General features: G+C 35.1%; 1 protein-coding gene across 3 annotated transcripts in view; it reads right to left on the bottom strand.

The window, feature by feature from the left end:
* The window catches only part of Tmprss15 (transmembrane serine protease 15), a 101,874-nt gene that overhangs the window by 42,939 nt on the left and 39,622 nt on the right, over positions 1–19,313 (bottom strand). For all 3 annotated transcript variants that reach the window (XM_038346272.1, XM_038346273.1, XM_038346274.1), the window contains 4 exons: positions 10,049–10,154; positions 9,594–9,744; positions 6,804–6,939; positions 271–360 (listed from right to left, as the gene is read on the bottom strand). In XM_038346272.1, coding sequence (XP_038202200.1) covers positions 271–360; positions 6,804–6,939; positions 9,594–9,744; positions 10,049–10,154 — 483 coding nt within the window. The remainder of the gene's footprint in view (positions 1–270; positions 361–6,803; positions 6,940–9,593; positions 9,745–10,048; positions 10,155–19,313) is intronic.

Here is a 19,313-nt window from a genome sequence, read left to right as displayed (position 1 = left end):
CTTCACTTAAAAACTTTGCAATGAAAAGTAGGCCAGAAATCTAGAAGATATCAGGGAAGGGTTTGGAGGGAGGAAAGCAAGGCAAAGGAAACAAAATTACAAATACTGTCAAATATGAGGGAAATAATTAAGAAAGAAGTAATAATATTTCATAGGTAGGCATTTCACTGTGTCCATTTTGACAAATTCATAATCTATTTCTCTATTCATGAGGGGCATAACCTTGTTATATACATTTTTCCTTGGTAAGCTGGGCAAGAAAAGACTCACAGAAAGCTTGATTAGGGTAGATATCTGGAAAGTTCGGAGAACTGAATGTTGTATTTGGCTCCCATAATTCAAAAGGTCCTCCGCAGTCAGCTAAAATGGATTAAGAAACAGTTATTAACAACATCATGCCCATTCCACATATATCTTCTTAGATGCCAGAGATTGTAAAATCACATTTTCTAGAATGCTAGTTTTGACAGATTCATTTTACAAACTGTATAAGTTGTTAGGGAAACATGTTAGCACATTGGTGTTTTTAGTAGAAAAGTTCCCAAAAGCTTTATATTCTTATTTCCTTTATAAGTTTCAAAAGATTATAATAGTGTTTAGGATTTCCCATATTTATTTGACCAATGGAAATATTTTGTAAAGTACATGAGAGAAAACCATACCTGCAGAAAAAACATGAAAATTTATAATAGAGCAAATGCCATTCCTGCTACCATCTAGTAGAAGAGCCATTGGCTGTTATGTCATTGATCTAGCAATATAGACTTTTTGATCTTTTATTCTTAAGGTATTGGGTGGAAATGATGCTCAACATTGAAGGGTGTGGTAGTCAGGAAGGGAAGAGCAACACTTTCTGTTCCTGTTTATAATTCTGAGGAAGGAAATCACGCTAACACACACCTGTGATCCAGGATCTTAGAAAGTAGAAGCAGGAGGATCTGGAATTCACCCTTCCCATATTACATGAGAGCACACACACACACACACACACACACACACACACACACCAAAGTCCAACAAAACAACAATTTTTAGTTTTCTTTTCTGGTTATATCTGTTACTCAACATTTTGCCATAGTTGCGATTCCTAGGATTTAATTAAATTTTATTATAAATAGAGCCTATATCTTCTAGTTCTATGATTAGGCATACAAATATTATAATATACTAAATGTATGTTTTCTTTTTACTAATTATAAACAAATATAAAACAGTTTAAGATTTTATTGACTGTTTTAGGGACCCCAATTTTAATACTCACTACCATTTAAAACGATATATTTATATTTAAAAATTATTTCCAAAATATAAGAGGTCTGGCTAACTGTATTATGGATTTTCCTTTTAGTGAAGGCATATAAGGTTAGGATTTTTTTAATACTCAGTAAATTAGTAATTGAAATTGAGTGATGGAAAATTAGACTATACCCATGCAGAGCTTCAGTCATACGTTTTTTTCTAATAATTTTCTATACATATTATCAGTCTTCTTCACCTAAACCACTTGAACATCTTCTGAGCATGTGCATGTGCATGTATGTCTGTGTATGTGATATTCTGTGTGTATGTCCATGTCTTTTTATGAGTATGGTTTCTATGCATAAGCATGTGTGCATGTGTGTGCATTTATGAGTGTGAAAACACAAGTGTATGACTGTGTGTTTGTGTATGAATGCATGTATTTGTATATGTGTGTGCTATGTGAATGGGTATAGTGTAAATTTGTCTTCATTTGTACATAATATATTTGTCTTTGTGCAGGTGAGAATGGGTATGTGCTTATGACTGTATATTAGAGTTAGTACAGATACAGGCATGTGTACAATATATTCGAGCTTAAGTCTCTACATTATATATTCATGAGTGTGAATGTGTTTGTTTGTATATATTATGAGTATATATATGTATATACTTATATGTGAACTTGAAAATGTGTATTTGTAGATGTGTATATATATGAGTGCATGCACATGTTTACATATGCATCACTATGTTTCAGTTCTTAGGTGTGAACATGTGCATGTGAATGTGTGTATGTACTTGTGTATGTATATATGTGTAAATGTGTTTGTGCGAGTTCATGAAATTTTAATTATATGTGTTTGTGTTTATCTGTCTAAATATGGACATGTGCACACGTATGTCTGTGTGAATACATTTTATGTATTCATAGGTATGTTGTGTACACATTATTCTTATGGGAAGTTCCATAGACTGATGAGGCATGACTTTAGAAATTGCATTCATGCTATGCTGTTAGGTAATAGAAACCTGTACATACAATGGGAGTAAAGCATCCTGACTTCCTGACTGGCTTGGAGGGTCTGTTCATTGACAGAGTTGGATTTTCACTTTTAATATTCCTAGGTGCTGTTATTTCAAATGTTTGTAATTTGATTAATCTCTTTTTATGCCATAGAAATCTCTACTGTACCTATGATGTGTTTGTGCAGCATCCTCTAAGGGAGTTTTCACAGATGGAGTTATGTCCTTAAGAGATTCTGCTTGTAACCTCTATTTAAGACTGACATTTATAAGGCTTGTGTCCATAGGGAGGTGTATCCCAGAAGTGGGAAGGAGAGCCCAACCCTCTCACAGGGAGTTTGAATTAAACATGTGGAAGGAAATAAGATAAGAAATGAAGACATAATTTCAATTACTGATAGGCTTTTGACTGTTACTCATTTATGGGGGAAATAATAGATGTAACTTGAGAAACAATAAATCACATTGAATTTAGGTGAAATTAATTTTAATATTCTCAATTATTACCTATTATTTTAGTAATACACAATGAATTTTTAATACTATATTGAACATGTTAATAAGTTTAGGTCATAATCTGAAATTACATCTCCTGTGAGAATTTGGGGTCCAACTTTTAAAAATTAGTAGTTTTAAGACATTTTTTGTTGCCATTCATAATGTATATATTTTCATCAAACTTGTGATTTAATTTAATTTAATTGGTTTAAATGTTTATTCAGATTATTAAACTTTATTGGTTCTGAAATAAAGTTAACCAATGATAACACCAAATGAGGCTATTTGTTGTAAAGGTAAAGCAATGAAAACAAAAGAGAGTAAGAAAAAGTTCTTTGCTGAAGAATTCTAATAATGGAATTAAGACCCATGTGTGCTAGGGGTGAATATTAAGTTGGACAAGCACCATAGATTTCTGGTCTGCAGGGAAAGGCTAAGAAAGCATAAATGCAGACTGATTCCACATGCAGAACTTGTCAAGTTGTTTAGTAACTTTTTCAAACTAACTCACTGTGTTTTAAGAAATGAAAAATGGCTTACTTGTATCAGGAAATGATAGAGAAAAAAACCTTAGAATATTAAAATGGCTAAAGTCAGTTTTTCTTAAGTAGTTGAGAATCACAGAAATCACCCAGGAGCTGAGTGCTGAATTCTTTTTGTTTACACATACTGTACATTATGACAGAGCCTCAGAATTGGTGTTAAAATTAATATGATATTTGTTTAAGAGAATATTAGCTTTTGTAAACTTCCTCAAGTAGAGTACTCTTATTGAAATTAGCTGTATCAACATCACAGGCACCATCTCGGAGCTGATGGAGCAGAGACTAAAGTAACATGGTTGAGGAATCCCTGCAGTCGTGAATGTTCAGAAAACTAGACCCAACAATATTATCAGGAACCGAGTAGGTACAGGGTTTGATTATTCAACCACTTGTCTGAGATTTCTTATTTAGCTACTCTGTAAAGAGAAAGAGAAAGGTTTTAGCCAGTCAACCATGGTTTCCTTTTATTTTTGCTTAAACAACTCAGTGATCTGGAATCAGAATAGCTCTGCACAGATAGAACTTCTATTGACCCATCTGCAAAAGGCATTAAAAAGAAATTGTTCAGGATGCGTTAGACGGTAATTAACATTTCCGCTGTGCTAAACATTGGCTCAAAGTGAACCACTTAGAAAGTGGAACAAACACATTCTGGGCAAATTCGAAATTTCTATCTTAAAATCCCATGGGTTATTCTAACAGTGCAATTTCCCCAGTGCTAAAACGTGCACAGATGCCAAGCTTCTGTGCACTGAGATATTGTGACTTTCCTTTTACTGACTAGAATAGATATGATGATGGCACACATAATATTGATGTTAACATGGACAACAAAGTTGCAACCATTTATTTTATGTGTGATCATATAAGTTATCTTAGATTTTAAAATTTAAGAAATGTGATTTGTCTAATATTTTAAAGATGCAGCATCTGAGATTGTACTATGGAAACTTAAAAATACTCATCAAACTAGTAGTGATTTTAAGAATTCTTAACATAAAATTGTGCATAAAAAATTTTATGCTATGAATTTAGAGGGACCACACAGAATGTAATAGTACCGCCATATTCAAATGCCACAAAGCCCAAATTACTGCATTCATTTTGGTATTAACCCAAAAATTTAGTTCCAATGGCCAGAAAAGATATATGACAAAATATCAGGATAGCAAAAGAATTCTTGGTGCATATTTAATAATATTTATGGGTTACTGATTCATGTGACACTAGAAACCAGACAGATACTGTGAAAATTACAGTTGGGATAAAATGATAAACATTGGTGCTGAGAAGTACACTTGTGAATCTGCTTAGTCTCAGAAGACGTGAAATCCATCCCCAGCACTGGAAACTTTGCTGGACTTTATAGCAGTATTTTATTGTCTGTCCATCAAGGTTCCTTCCCCCCCTCTTTCAGATTTCTGAGTGCCACTTTTATTTATACATTTCCTTAATTAATTCTTGTCCACTTCACACATTAACCATGAAGAGTATACTGTTTAAAATATTTGTTTTTCTATCATGTTAAAATTTTCAAAAACCACCGGTGCTGATAGTTCCTAGGTTTCTTTGGCAGTGTCATTTACAGAGTGGATATCTAGGACTTAAATGAATTATGGGAATACTGCATCATTCAGGAAATATTCAAACATTTCAGTACGCAAGGAGAGTGAACATTTGCCTTTTGTTAGGAATGTAGTGAATACTCAAGATGGCAGCATGAGGCCTGTAGGAACTACATCTTTATTTAGTGGCAGCTCATTTTTAAAAAGACATCAAATATCAAACATTTTTTTTTCTAAAGGACTTTGGGCTTGTTAAAGTCGTGTAACTGAAAAAAAAATCTGCTTCTTAAAACAAAAGCAAAACTAAACAAAACAAACATAAAACAGATGCGTTTAGTGTGTCTGTCCATGTGTTACTGTGTGTGTGTGTGTGTGTGTGCGTGTGTAGTGTGTGTGTGTGTGTGTGTGTGTGTGTATGCATTCATAGCAAGCTTGTGAAGGTCAGAGGATAACTATGGGAGTCAGTTCTCTCCTCCTTCATGTGGATCCCATGAATTAAACTCAGGTCAACAGGTTAGGTTGCAAATGCCTTTATCCACTGTGTTCTTTTGCCATGGTCTTTTGCTTTTTATTTGTTTGTTTTGTTTTATTTTAATTAAAGTTTTAATGTAGAAAAATATATGCTTCTGGGTATTTTAAGTGTTTCAGATAAATGGAGAAGAAGAAATTTGAGTGTTCAGATATATTACAGAATATTCCCCTTGTCTCGCTCAGATTCCCATGATCACAAGACTGAGGGTATGCCTCAAAACATACCACTGCACTGAGAATATCCTAAAAGAAGGACAGGAGCAGTGTTATATAATGTATCTTTATCTATGATTATCCTTTTATGGTCTGTCAAATGCCATGGTCCTATAATAGGATGTGCCTCTTCAGACATGAATAAGATGAATGGTAATGAGGTTTCTTTGAAATTACATCTTTTCAATTTGACCTAAGAAAAGTAGGCATACGATCCATTTTGTTCTTTTGAATTAAAAGCTATGGTAGGATTGGAAATCTCAGTTATTGCTCAGCTAAGCTGCTGCCAAGGGAAGGTATTCCAAAGCCTTGTTAAAGCATCATTTCAGGATGTAAACATTTCCCTTTCATTAGGGATGTCTGGTAAAATTTGGATTTAATATTTGCTATCAAATTATTCCAAAATAGAGTTGGGGTATGTGGTAGTTTGAAAGAAAATGGTCACCAAAGGGAGTGGCACTCTTAGGAATTGTGGCTTTGTTGGATTAGGTATGGCCTTATTGGAGGAAGTGTCTCACTGTAGAGGTGGGCTTTGAGGTTTCACATATGCTCAAGATACCAACCAGTGTTTCAGTTCACTTCCTGTTGCCTGAAAGATATAGAATTCTTTGGCACCATGCCACCATACTCCCAGTCACCATGCTCCCTGCCATGATGATAATGGACTAAACCTTGAAGCTATAAGCTTCCATCACAGTTAAATATTTTCCTTTATAAGAGTGGTCAGGGTCATGGTATCTCTCACTGCAATGGAAATCGTAGCTAAGACAGAGTGTTTCAGTTTTAACTGAGCTGTTAGGATTTTCAAATCCTTCTTAAAAGGAAACTAGAACCTCAGCAGCTCTTTCCCCAAGAGAGTAGACTCCACTCATCCCCACCAATGTGGCACTGGAATTTGTATTTTAATGAGAACAAAATAAAAATTAGTACTGTCATTAAATTTAAGATAAAAATTACTAAATATTATTTAAATTACTAAATCATATTTTAAATATGATTGACAGCCTTATAACAAGTGAATATCTGTGAATTCATTATAACACATCATTGGCTAGATACAGTTTTTCTCGTGGTCTTTATTTTTACTTTAATTTTCTATTGAAACACTATTAGGCTGAGATAAAAACAATAAGCTGAAACAAGATAGATTAATGACTTAGGAAATACACATAATGGGTTTACTTACTAGGAAGCTCTGGTGGAGGTGTAGGAACCAAAGTTGGTTCTGGATAAGGACTCTCACCACAGATTCCATTAGTTAGGTTTATGTCATCCAGACCTATTGTACTCCAACCTGGGTTTCTAAATGCATTGAATACAACCTGAAATTCGGAGAGGCATATATTATTATTCCACTCTAATAATTTCTGACTTGGTTCTTCTTATGGCTTAATAACTCAGGGGAACCAGTATTGCCAATTATACAATGCATAATGAAATACTCCACATTGAAATATTGATAAAGCAAACTGTTTAAGTTCTTTTGAGAATCTCAACCTTTATCTTACATATAAATCTTAGCAGAAATATTCATGCATGTCTTCTTTCTGAGTTAGATTATAGTCTTATGATTTATTTATCTCTCTTCTCCTGATTTTATCATACTCTGTTTTACTTAGTAAAACCTATACACAATTTGGATGCAGAGAGAAGCCTCCTGCCAATTATATTAAAAATCCAAATGTGTGTTTTCCCTCATACTAGGTACCAGTCCTGAAGAGAAGACATGGCACTCTGATTAGATCATTTAATAGGGAAAAGGGAACAAGAAGAAATGACTAGCGTGACATGAACATTCGGGATCATCTAGTACTGGTCCTAGTTCACTTCGGGTTCTGAACTAGCATTCTTAGGAAGGCGCTAACCACAAGACCCACAAGTCTTGGTCACAGCTGCTGAGTTTATAAATACCACAGTAGGTTCTCAGATATTGTGACTGTTTTCAACCATACTTCCTTGGACCTATCTTCAGTAGAATAAGAATGAGACAAACATGATACTTGCTGTGTAATATTTGCTATCTGAACCACATAATATACATTATCTTATTTGATTTTTTCAACATAGTATGCATTCCTCAGTTCACTATTTTTTCCATTAATTCTGTAGATATCATACCAGGTATATTCCAATAAGTATGAATTTCTTCCTTTTCCAGAGAAAAAAATTTTCACGGAGATAACAGCAAGTTGTCCACAACTTCTCAATACAATGGCATAATAAATATGTAAGTTTGTATTCTCCAACAGATGACAGTATCCTCTCAGCCCTAGTGTGTAACTGAAATTCCAAATAGCACCAAACCTCATGGTATGTCCTATACCATCTTTTCTATGAATAATTGTGGATCAACAACAGTAACAGGACAACCATCTGTGCAGCAATTTTCTCCATCCTTCAAGGAAACTCCTTAAAAGTCAGGATATTCTAAAGGAAGTTAAAACATTCCATCCTGCAGGGAGATTCTTTTAAACTTGGGAAACAGACCACTCAATAGATTTGAGAGTTTTCTCAAACAGATGGGGTTCACTAGGTCTGCCCTCCCCAAGATTTTCTAAGTTTTAAGAACTGTTGAGAGACACTATCGGACACACTGAACTAGCTGGATAGGCTGGGGAAAGCTGAGCTGATCAGAAAAGACACTCTCCAACCTCTGAAGAGTCAGGTTCAAGTTTTCAGCTCTGGTGACCCATCATCTACACCAAGGTGATGCAGCTGTCTTTGAGGAATTTCTGCTCCTGTAAGTAACCCCACACTCACACTCCTGTAAATAATCCCCATAGAACTCATTGGCTCACAAATTTGGACTTTGTTGCTATCCTTACTTTGGCCTGCCTTTGGTTCACTATCTGGGGAGAGTAGATGTCGGTGCATATGTCACCAGATCAGTGTCACACAATATAATTATAACAATATACTGTAATAAAATTTTGTGTGATAGGAATATTAATTTCAAAATATACATTCAAAGCTTTAGGACTGTGATTAACAAAACAATGGAAGCTAATCATGAATAAAGTATCACATGCATTTGCGATGTGGCAGCAGTATCTTTTTTCTTGTGGAACTAAAACCAAAAATACTGTACTGGATCATTGCAGGTTTAGACAAAAATCTCAGTGGCCAGAACTGCCTGCAGAAATGCTGATTTTTCTCATTTTATTCATATATTTGTCTTTGTTTGATATTCTATTTTTCTTATTTGAACTATCAGAGAACAAACAAAATTAATGAAAAAATTCACAGTGAAGACTAGACTATGAAAAAATAAAGGGAAGCGTGACAGGAAGAAGGCAGATGAGGGTCACTGATGTTGGCTCAATGTCATAGGGGAGGATCTAAGTGATGACATTGTCTGTTCAAACATATATCTTCTAAAAGTGATACTAAATTGTATCAAATTATTCAATTAAAACATTGTTAATTTGGTCAAACTAATAGGGCATGTTATCCTGTATTTTAATAGCAACAACCCTTAGGAAATAAAGGCATTAAATTCTTATCTGGAAAAATTAATTCAACTTAATGCAGAATAAATGATCAGAGACTTCCCAATGACATGGCTCATAAAATTCCTTTCTAAAGGAAATCTACTGAGATTAAGTCATAGTGGTGTTGGCTGGTGGATATTGATGGATATTGATGTTTAACTATGAAATGATAATTATCTAGAACGTGTGGCGCTGAACAAGGTAAGAAAGAAGAATAGAAGAAGGTGTTGATGAAGGGAGATGAAGCTGCCTTCTTTTCTAAGGGTTTTACGGACTATTATAAACAGAATGTTAATATCACAAGTGATTCCTCAAAAGTATTATTTAATAAATCAGTGAATAAACTAAAAGAAAAAATAAGGTAGATTTGAAAAGAAGAGAAAGTTACTAGGTTTTCTCCAGAAACTACTTTACTATATCATTGTAAAGTGTACTCACACATTATAAAAAAATACATATAGAAATTACAAAGTATTTTTGCAAACCTTAAATTTCCCTGTTTCATTAAATGTAACTTGACCGTAATTCCAATTTGTCCCATAATTTCCTGTTCTTTGAAAAACTGTCTTATCCGTGGTTTCAGCACTGCTGATTTGGATGTTTAAGTTGTAGACATTTTCACAACACATGTAATACCTGGTTTGGAAATACGAAAAGATGTTTAGTTTTTAACACATTTAATAAATTCGCTTTAGTTCTTTCTGCAGATTTTCTTATATTTAATTATATATTTTTTTTCCTTTGGGTGTTTCTGGGGAAGAGGGTCAGGGGGCCACCAATATTTGCTGTTCTATCTATTGTAAAATACAACATTAATGCAGGCATTAAAACTTTAGCTATCTGATCTGAGACTGGTTCCCAAACAAAACTGTTGCTAGCCACTCACAAAGAGCATTTCAGTATATCCTACCAGAAGTCAAGGACCTGATTGGAAACATACCAGAAATGAAGGCAGGCAGGCTCCGAAGCGAGCTCTAAAGAGAGGCTTAAAAGCCCCACTCTTTCTCTTCTCCGGCATTGTTCAGTTGGTGTAGAAATGTAAAATCCTGTAAAGCCAACCAAGAACTTTTACTTGCTTAAAGAAGGTAACCATTTAAGATGAAGCTTTTTGACATGTATTTTTGAACATTGGATGAGGTGCCAGAATTGAGTCTGGAGTGGTTGAATCTGCCGTAATAAATTGTTTAGGAAAATTACTCAACTTTGGACTTCTTACTTTAATTGTAATTTTCCATACATCTAGAAAATCTCACAGCTTGACAAGTAATCAGCACATGGCTTACTGTATTTAGATATCCTGTTTGGTTAACTAACAGGATACACAATTATTTAAACATACATTTGATTACAAGGCTAAACGTTCCAAAGAACACTGGTTTTGTATCCCATTGACTACACTGCATATCTTTACATAAGAAGGTGCCTGATTTTATAAGGGTTTTTCATATTTCTGTATTCCTTTGAATGATAACTAATCAGATCACTGTGGAGCAGGCAGCATGCTAATCCATATAAAAGCTTTTGAAATAGCACAAGATACTGCATAAGTGCTTTCTGGTCTAGGATTCATTATTCAAGCCAATGATTTGAGTCATTTCTAGTGTGTGAAGTACAGTTAGGTAAGAATATCTTAACATTCTCTTAGGGGAATTTACTTCATTCTTAGTTTGAAACTCATATATTAAGACAGAAGCAGGAATTATCCAGTAAAGCATGCTATAAAGCAGATGAAATATTGGACTAATAGAATTGGATTGTTATGCATTTTTTATGAAATGCCCAAATGTGTTTGCTTGAAATCAACATCTTCTCTCCTGTGCGTTTCAACAGAAAAATATTGGCAATGTTGTATACAAAATGCAATCTCATTCATTTGTAATATGCAGAGTAAGAATAAGATACGAAGAAGAGAAATTCAAGTAGAACTGTTTATAAACACATACTTAGACCAATGAGGCAAAAATTATCTGGAATAAATGAGTGTTCTATCAAGGTGAAATAGTGCTAAAAGACTTATAAAAGTAATATATGCACATGCATTGCATTCGTATTACAAAATGCAAGAATGTGTTTCACAGTTTTTTTTTTTTGGTTTTTCGAGACAGGGTTTCACAGTTTATATTAGTAACAGACTACTCACATTTTATTTGTGCTAAAATATTTCATGACTATTTTAGCTATGTCTGGTCTCATATATATGAAGCTATGTAAAAGTTCAGCTTCAGACTCATCACACAAGTCCCAGCACCTGCTCTCTATGAGCTCACAAATAAACCCAGTTGGAATTCATCTTGCTGTTAGTTGCTTAGGGCACAATAAGAAAGAAAGAAGTACTGAAGTGGTCTAAGTGCTCGAAAACTTTTGAGTTAGCTGTTGATCGTGTGATAGAAGCAACATCGTGCTGTTTTTTCTGTTCTGGCATGTTCACTCAACACAGTCCATTTACTAGTTATAACTTGAAATGTGCTAAGTATCTTATTCATTTATTTAGCAGTAATATGTTTAGATCTGATTGTATAATTAATATGACTATTTATTAAGTAAATTATTGACTTTACATCCTTCTCCCTCTCTCTTTTTCTTCCACTCTCTCACACCTTCTCTCCTCTGCCTGCCCTTCAATCCATGCCTTTTCTGTAATCATGCAGAAAGGGGCAGGTCCCCTGTGGGTTTCAGCAGATCATGGCTTATCAAGCTGCCCCAAGTCCAAGCATCTCCTCTGGTATGAGGCTTGGCAGGAGAAATAGGTTTTCCAAAGCTAGTCAAAGCCCTGGAAATAGGCCCTGCCCCCCTTTCCAGGAGTCCCACATACAGACTAAACTATACAACTGTTACATTTATTCAGAGAGCTTCACTTGGTCCCATGTAGACTTCCTGGTTGTGGGTTCAGATTCTGTAAACCAGGCTCACATGAGTCATGCTAGTTGTTTCTGTGGGTTTCCCTGTGACTCCCTAAGTGCGGCTCAATGTTCGACTTTGGGTCTGTGAATCTACCTGCATCAAGTCCACTTAAAACAAGATTAATTATAGAAATGATAGTACCTTTTATATTTTGGAAAATAAACTAAGACAGTAAACAACATGCATCTGTAGATATTGTTAAATATGAAATAATTTACTGTACTAAAGTTTTATCTAAGTGAACTAAATTTATCAAATAAAATAGGTAAAATAAATTCTCTATAAAATTATGAGTGTAGAGTATGCAATTTACATTAAATTTAGTTCACTCATGCAATTATTCTTTAATCTATGATATTTTGATAGTGATCACTTGACTTATTTAACACTTACAAGATGCAATAGGAATACTCAAAGATAATATATTTCACTTTAACCTATTAAGAGTTTTCTCTAGCCTAGGTGATTTCCTAATATAGAGGATTAATGATTTATATTCACCAATTTCTATCTTTTGTCTCTGGGAGAAGATACATTTTTTAAATTTCAATGTTGTTAGTATGTTTCTTTTTAAGTTTTCTCAAAATTGACCATATCTTTGCCTTTAATAATTTGAATATGGCATAAACTTAATTTTACACCTCATGTGATGAGCTCCAAATTAGCTCTCTACCTAGTTTTTTACACTCAGAATATGGAATAATATACAGACAATGTTTTTACTGGAGCATATCATCAGGTGGAGGAATAAATAACAACATCTAGGGATGATTCTACTAGGTCAGGATACCATTTGTACAGGCTAAGTTTTGTGAGCTGAACACAATAGTTACCTGGAAAAACAGAACCTCAATTGATAATTGATCTAGGAGGACACAGCCTACTATGGTACTACCCCTGGGCAGGATATATATACACACACACCAAACAATTGAACACCTCAGAGAGAGCAAACTAGTAACTACATTCCTCTCTCGGGTTTCTGTTTTTGTCCTTTCTCCGGATTTCTGACATGAATTCTTGTCTTGACTTCCTGTCATGATGAACTGTAAGCTGCAAACCAAATAGACTTTTCTCCTAAAGATGTTTTTGGTTAGTGTTTTATCGCAGTGAAATATAAACTAAACAAAACATTGTTGTACTGTTTATTCCCAAGTGGGCCTTCCTCTAAGATGTTCTTTAAGTTGGAGATTCTGCATTACAAAGCTTCCTGAGAAGTCATGTGTTTGGTTACATCTTCATTCAAAATCTTCTATGTCTACAACAGTTACAGAATCACTCTGTTGGGGCCTCTTTACTACGTCAGCTATATCTTCTATCTGTTATGGCTGCAGAAAAGACCCTGCAGGATGTCGGCCCTGACTCAGCAGGATGTGCTGTGTTCTCAGCTTTCCTCGACCTCATCCTAAGTTACTGAAAACACACACACACACACACACACACACACACACAAACACACACACAAATAAACAAACAACAACAAGAACAACAACAAAAACCCATAAGTTACCCTCATATGGTAAAGAACCAAACACAAACAGGCTAGGCTAGCAGGCACTGGGCGTGCTTTTCTGATTAAGGTGGAATGTGGTAACCACAGCAACTGCCCAAAAGATAGCACCACCCTTGCAGCTATAAACTACCAATTAACCAGACAGGTGCTCCAAGTTCTTAAGTATACCAACCTGAGTCTGTTCCTTATGCAGTCTGTAATCCTCTAGACACCCTGTGCCACTGCTTCTTGGGGTCTCTCCTACTCCAGTGCCATGTCAGACAGACAAGGGATCCAGGTTTGAACTCGCAATTAAATGATTCTTTGCTTTTGCATTGGATTTGGTCTCTTGGTGGTCTTTGGGGGTCTGAACTATGGGTACAAAAGCTCTAGCCATAATAAGTTATGTATTGTATGCAAAATATTTCTTTATGATTTGATTCTTTGTGTATTTCCAAATACCCAAAGACATTAAGGACATTTTAGATCCTGTGTCATCTTCTGACCATATTCTCCACCTCTCAATTATTCTTTTTTAAAATACTATCTTTTTACTTGGAGAAAATTTATCCTAAGGTTTTTAAGAAAGTCTCCTTGATACAAGTGACCACTAACTTTGAATTTTCAGAAACACATTTTATTTCTCTGATGTCATTTTGTATAGTGTATTGCTAACTATCTTTTATCATAAGTAGAATATGCCAATTTTTATTAAGTTTTGCACACTTATATATGAGTGTACATGCATGTGCTTGTACATGTGTGATATGGGATTCCCCTTTGTGTACTGTGAATATGTTGTATTACCTTTGGTTAATAAAGGAGCTGTGTTGGCCTATGGCAGGACAGAATAGAGCTAGGCAGGAAAATAAAACTGAATGCAAGGAGAAAGAAGGTGGAGTCAGGGAAACACCAAGTAGCTGAAGAAGGAGAAAGACACCAGAACCTTACCAGTAGGCCACAGCCTAGTGATGATACACTATTAATAGAAATAGGTTAATTTAAGATGTAAAGTCTTACAAATAAGGAATGACTCATCAATATTCTGCATAACCAACAGGATTTCTGTGGTTTAATGACAATATTTTTAGCTCTTTAATTTTCTTGAAATGCATTCTAGATCTCTTGAAATTAACCTTAAAGCGAGCTTAAAACCAGAAAATTTAATAGTTTGTCAACTCAAGCATACAATGACCTTTTTCTCTAGTCTTATATTTTTCTTACACTTCCTCCTGTCCCCTTTTCTGTCTGTCTCCCCATGAGCTGAATTCAAACTCTCTCCTGTCGACACCCCAAGTCAAATTGTAAATTCTGGGCATGCATTGGTGCTGATGTCATGAACTGAATTTAAACTCTCTCCAATCAACACCCCAATTAAAGCTGTAAATTCTCTCTCCCAAAGTCTCCATGCTCCTAATTTACTCAGGTTATCTTGTTGAAGGGGAGGGGAGAAGCAGGGAGGGGAGCAGAGAAAAATGTAGAGCTTAATAAAAATAAAAAAATACATAAATAAAAGCTGTAAATTCTGGGCCGGGGAGATGATTGTGCTTTCTAGAAAATTTGGGGTCTCTTTCAAGAAGAAACCTGGTTGGTTTTAGTAGTTTCACCAGTCTGCTTGTGGGCTTAAGAGAACTGAATCTACAGGTGAATATTGCTAAAAGGTTTAATAAAATGATTGGTTTAAATTCAGTTTCTTTTTTTTCCCCTCATTTTTTTTTATTAAAGATTTCCATCTCCTTCCCTTCTCCTACCCCTTCCCTCCCCTCCCTTCCACCCATACCCCCACTCCACCTCTCTCCAAGACAAAAAGCCATCAGGGTTCCCTTCACTATGTTAAGTCCAAGGTCCTCCCAGCTCCCCCTAAGTCCAGGAAGGTGAGCAACCAAACTGACAAGGCTCACAGTGAGCCCGTCCATGCTGTAAAGTTCATGTTAATTGCCGTTGTCCTTGGTTTCTCAGGAGCACCGGACTGAGCTCCCAAGGTCCCGATGAGGAGCAAAAGGAGGGAGATCATGAACAAGGAAGTCAGGACCGCGAGGAGTGTGTTTACCCATTGAGACAGTGGGACAGATCTAACGGGAGACCACCAAGTCCAGTTGGAATGGGACTGGTGGAACAGGGGACCAAACCGGACTCTCTGAATGTGGCTGACGGTGGAGGAGGACTAAATTCAGTTTCTTTAAATAAGATAAAGTAGTACTAAAATTTAATACAAGAAAGATAAGAAAAAAAGAAAAGAACAATACATTAAAAGGATATAAATTACACTAAGGATGTATATTTATTTGCTAAGTTGAAATGCAGTTGAAATGCAGATATGTAAAAGAATACATATAAGAATAATATATATATATATATATATATAAAAGAACTTTTATATATAGTCTAACATCTTTTTTTTTAGACAGCAACTTAGAATAGGATCATGAACAATTGTTGTCACTTGAATACTTTTGAGTCATAAAAAGGAAATCGTTTTAGCAGTATATGGCACTCTGTCAGGATTTTCCTGATGTTTGTAGAACATAGTGATGAATGTTTATAAATCTTAAACATCTAAATCTTATTATCTTCAAACATATTTTCTAAAGGAAGGAATCAAAGGTAGAAAAGAAAAATAATTTACCTAAATGGAGGCAAAGCAATAAAATTTAGCCCTAACTAGGACATCAGGGTCTTAATTTAAATGAGTCTATTTTACCCAATGCTACCCTTCAAAGCTTTAAAAACAATTGCGATTGTGTAAAAAAGAGCAGAAAAAGAACCTAAGACAAGCTAGGCCTTTGTGACACCTACATTTGCAAAGTCTTTTTGATCCTACTAACCTCATTTGCCCCAAATGTTCAGGACAAATAGGCTCCCTCTGAGCATGCCAAAGCACTGACCTGCATCAATGCCACCCTCTCCCAATCCACTTCACTTTTAAGAGGGACAAAGAAACCCGGAGAGCTGACAGGGCAAAGATTGAGGAGCTGTGGCTCCCCCAAGACTGAGTTTTTTAGAAGGTCTGGAAAAAGTTGAGCAGTTTAGATATTCTTCTCTAAAGTGATGCTAATTCAAAGTTTATCTGTGCCATTTAGGCGCTCCTGTCTTTGAAAGTGAAGGCTAAGAACAAAAGAACCCTGCATGGATAAGAAGAACTGCAGGAGAGGTTTAATTCTCCTGCATTTCAGAGGTACAATGTTCTGACACATTAAAAAAAAAAAAAAAAAAAAAAAAAAAAAGAGCCAGTTGGAAGAAAAATACCCCTGGAGGTGAATGACTGGTAGATTATGAAATCACAGCTATAAGAGTCAGAGAGACCTATTAAGCTCCACCATCGCCCTCATTACTTACTGCCACTGGTGTGCTCTGACCTGCTTGATCTTGTCTAATTTTCATAACCCTGGCTACATACCTTTCTCCCGAGACTCCATTTCCCTCCCAACTGTTTAAAATCTCCGCCTGACGCTCATCTTGCTTCACTTTGGGCCGTCTCATCTCCTTTCTACAGTCATTTACTCTGCTGGCAAGCCGAAATCATTTTCCCTCCTGTAACGTACTTAGGCTCTTTTAAATAGCAACGAAATTATTTTATCTCTATTATGATGACATGAAAGTAGAAAATGATAATTTGAACATCAAAATTTCAGCCGCATGACACGTATCTGCCATAATCAATAGGTACTAGTGATTTCCTGAATGCCCATCTGACTCCTGTTGTTTAACTGCGGTGCAGACATTATTAGATTTTTTTTTTTTACAAGAGGAAATAAAAAGTGACCCTGTTATTTAGATGTTTCAGAATGTCTGTATAGGGCTAGGGAGATTGCCAACCAAAGGGCTAATCTTCATTTGGGTGAGTTAGTATTTTAACCATATGGGAGCAGGATCTTAGATACAATTATTCTAGACTAACTATCTAGGATTATTCATAAGTCACCCTTTTCAATATTAAATATAGTTTGTCTTTTGGAAGCAGCCATGTATACAGAGAACATTTGTATGCATTTGTCTATAATGGTATGTAATGTTTAATCTTCAATCGATGGCTATTGGTTATTAGTAACAAATAATAACCAAGTGAAACTATTATTCATTTGAAATTACATTCAGAATCTAACTTCTCACCACATCTGCTCTCTGATTCTGGTCCTTGACCCCTTCTCTGGGTCACTGGGTAGCATGGCACTGCTATCTATCTCATTGTCTTATCCTTCCACAAGCTGTGCTGGACCTTATGCTACTTTCTCCTCATCCTCAGCATGAAATTGAGTACTTCAGATGAACCAAGGTCAGATAGATCTCACTGTCTATTCTACTGCATCTCAGCCTGGTGGGCTTAATGGCTTTTCCTCAAAGGAGCGAAAATTCTCTTCTGTTCTCTTAGATCTCTTTGGTGCCTTTCTTTAGTAGATGTGATTGACTCTTGTGATCTCTTAGAAATTTGATTCATGTCACTTCTTCAATGACATCTAAAGTGATTGCCTTATATTAATTAGTACTTTTTTCCCTATTTCTACTTTCAAAGCTTTATGTTTCCCCAAGTTCTTCATACAGTACCAAAATTACTCTTCATGTAAACTAGTTTTTTAAAAAAATTAATAGAATAACAGAAAATATATTTTTACTTTTAATCCACAGATGTATTATGAGCATCTCATATATAACTGAGTGGTCAAAAACTGAATAAAAGAAATAATAAGAGGGAGTATATGGTGGTTTTGTGAAAATATATTATATATAGTCATAGTAATAAAATATTTAATAATTAAAGCAGATAAATAATCTGCATCTTTCTATCATCTGGATGTTTTTGATTAAAGAGCCAGTGTTAAACATGCTTCTATCTTGGGCAACACTTACATTTTCAATGCCCTTTCACACTATTTCAGTCATGGTTCACACTAAGTCAACCCTTTACTCTTCAGGCCATAAAAAGGAAAACACAGTGTGCATGTGCTTAGACTTTTAGTGCTCTAATTTGTTTAATTAAACAAATTATTCAGAAATGGGTAGTTGATTCGGAGGGGAAGACATTCATTTCTACATTCCAAACAGCTTTACATGGTGGTCTGACAAAAATAAAAGTGACTAGGTTCTTGTCATTCAGAGAAAAGCTGCAGCAAAGGATACCAGTAACTCAGCACACCATTTCAGATAAAAGGAAGGGTTCACACAGAGCAAGTCTCACAAATGTGTGCAAATTGTGATATGTGACATGTTTCCTCAGCACTTGAGCACTACAATGTTGGTGTGGGGTTCTTGGTACAGTGTTTTTATCAATGACTTTGACAGGTCATTGTGAAGAATGAATTTACTTCTAAATATGTATGTACATACAAACACATACATATACAGACACACACACACATACACACATATACATATGCATATACACAGACTTGCACACCTATACACACATGCACACATATATTTATATTTACACATAAATGCATACACATGCAAAATAAAAACACATATACATGCATATTCCTACATACACATATATTTACACATATATACAAACATAAATATATGCAATACATATATACATGTACACATACATGAATGCACATGCAAACACAAACACACAAATACTCATGAAAATACTGTTTGATGTTATTGTGATTTTTTTCTTAACATTCACAGTGTGTACTCTTACTAAGTTTGTAAGCTTTATGCACTGAGCTTATTAGTTTTACAAATATATTGTTTCTATTGTTTCAGTAGCATCATCCCAGAATAATTGCTTATCTGTATCTTTCCCATCATTTTCTTAATCAAATTATATTGTCCTAAGTGTTAGTGTTTCTACATGGAATCTAGCATG

The sequence above is a fragment of the Arvicola amphibius genome, chromosome 10 (assembly GCF_903992535.2).
Source record: "Arvicola amphibius chromosome 10, mArvAmp1.2, whole genome shotgun sequence".
NCBI classification, from domain to species: Eukaryota; Metazoa; Chordata; class Mammalia; order Rodentia; family Cricetidae; genus Arvicola; species Arvicola amphibius.
The sequence above is the reverse complement of the archived record's forward strand: the minus strand, read 5'-3'. Positions and strand labels throughout refer to the sequence as shown.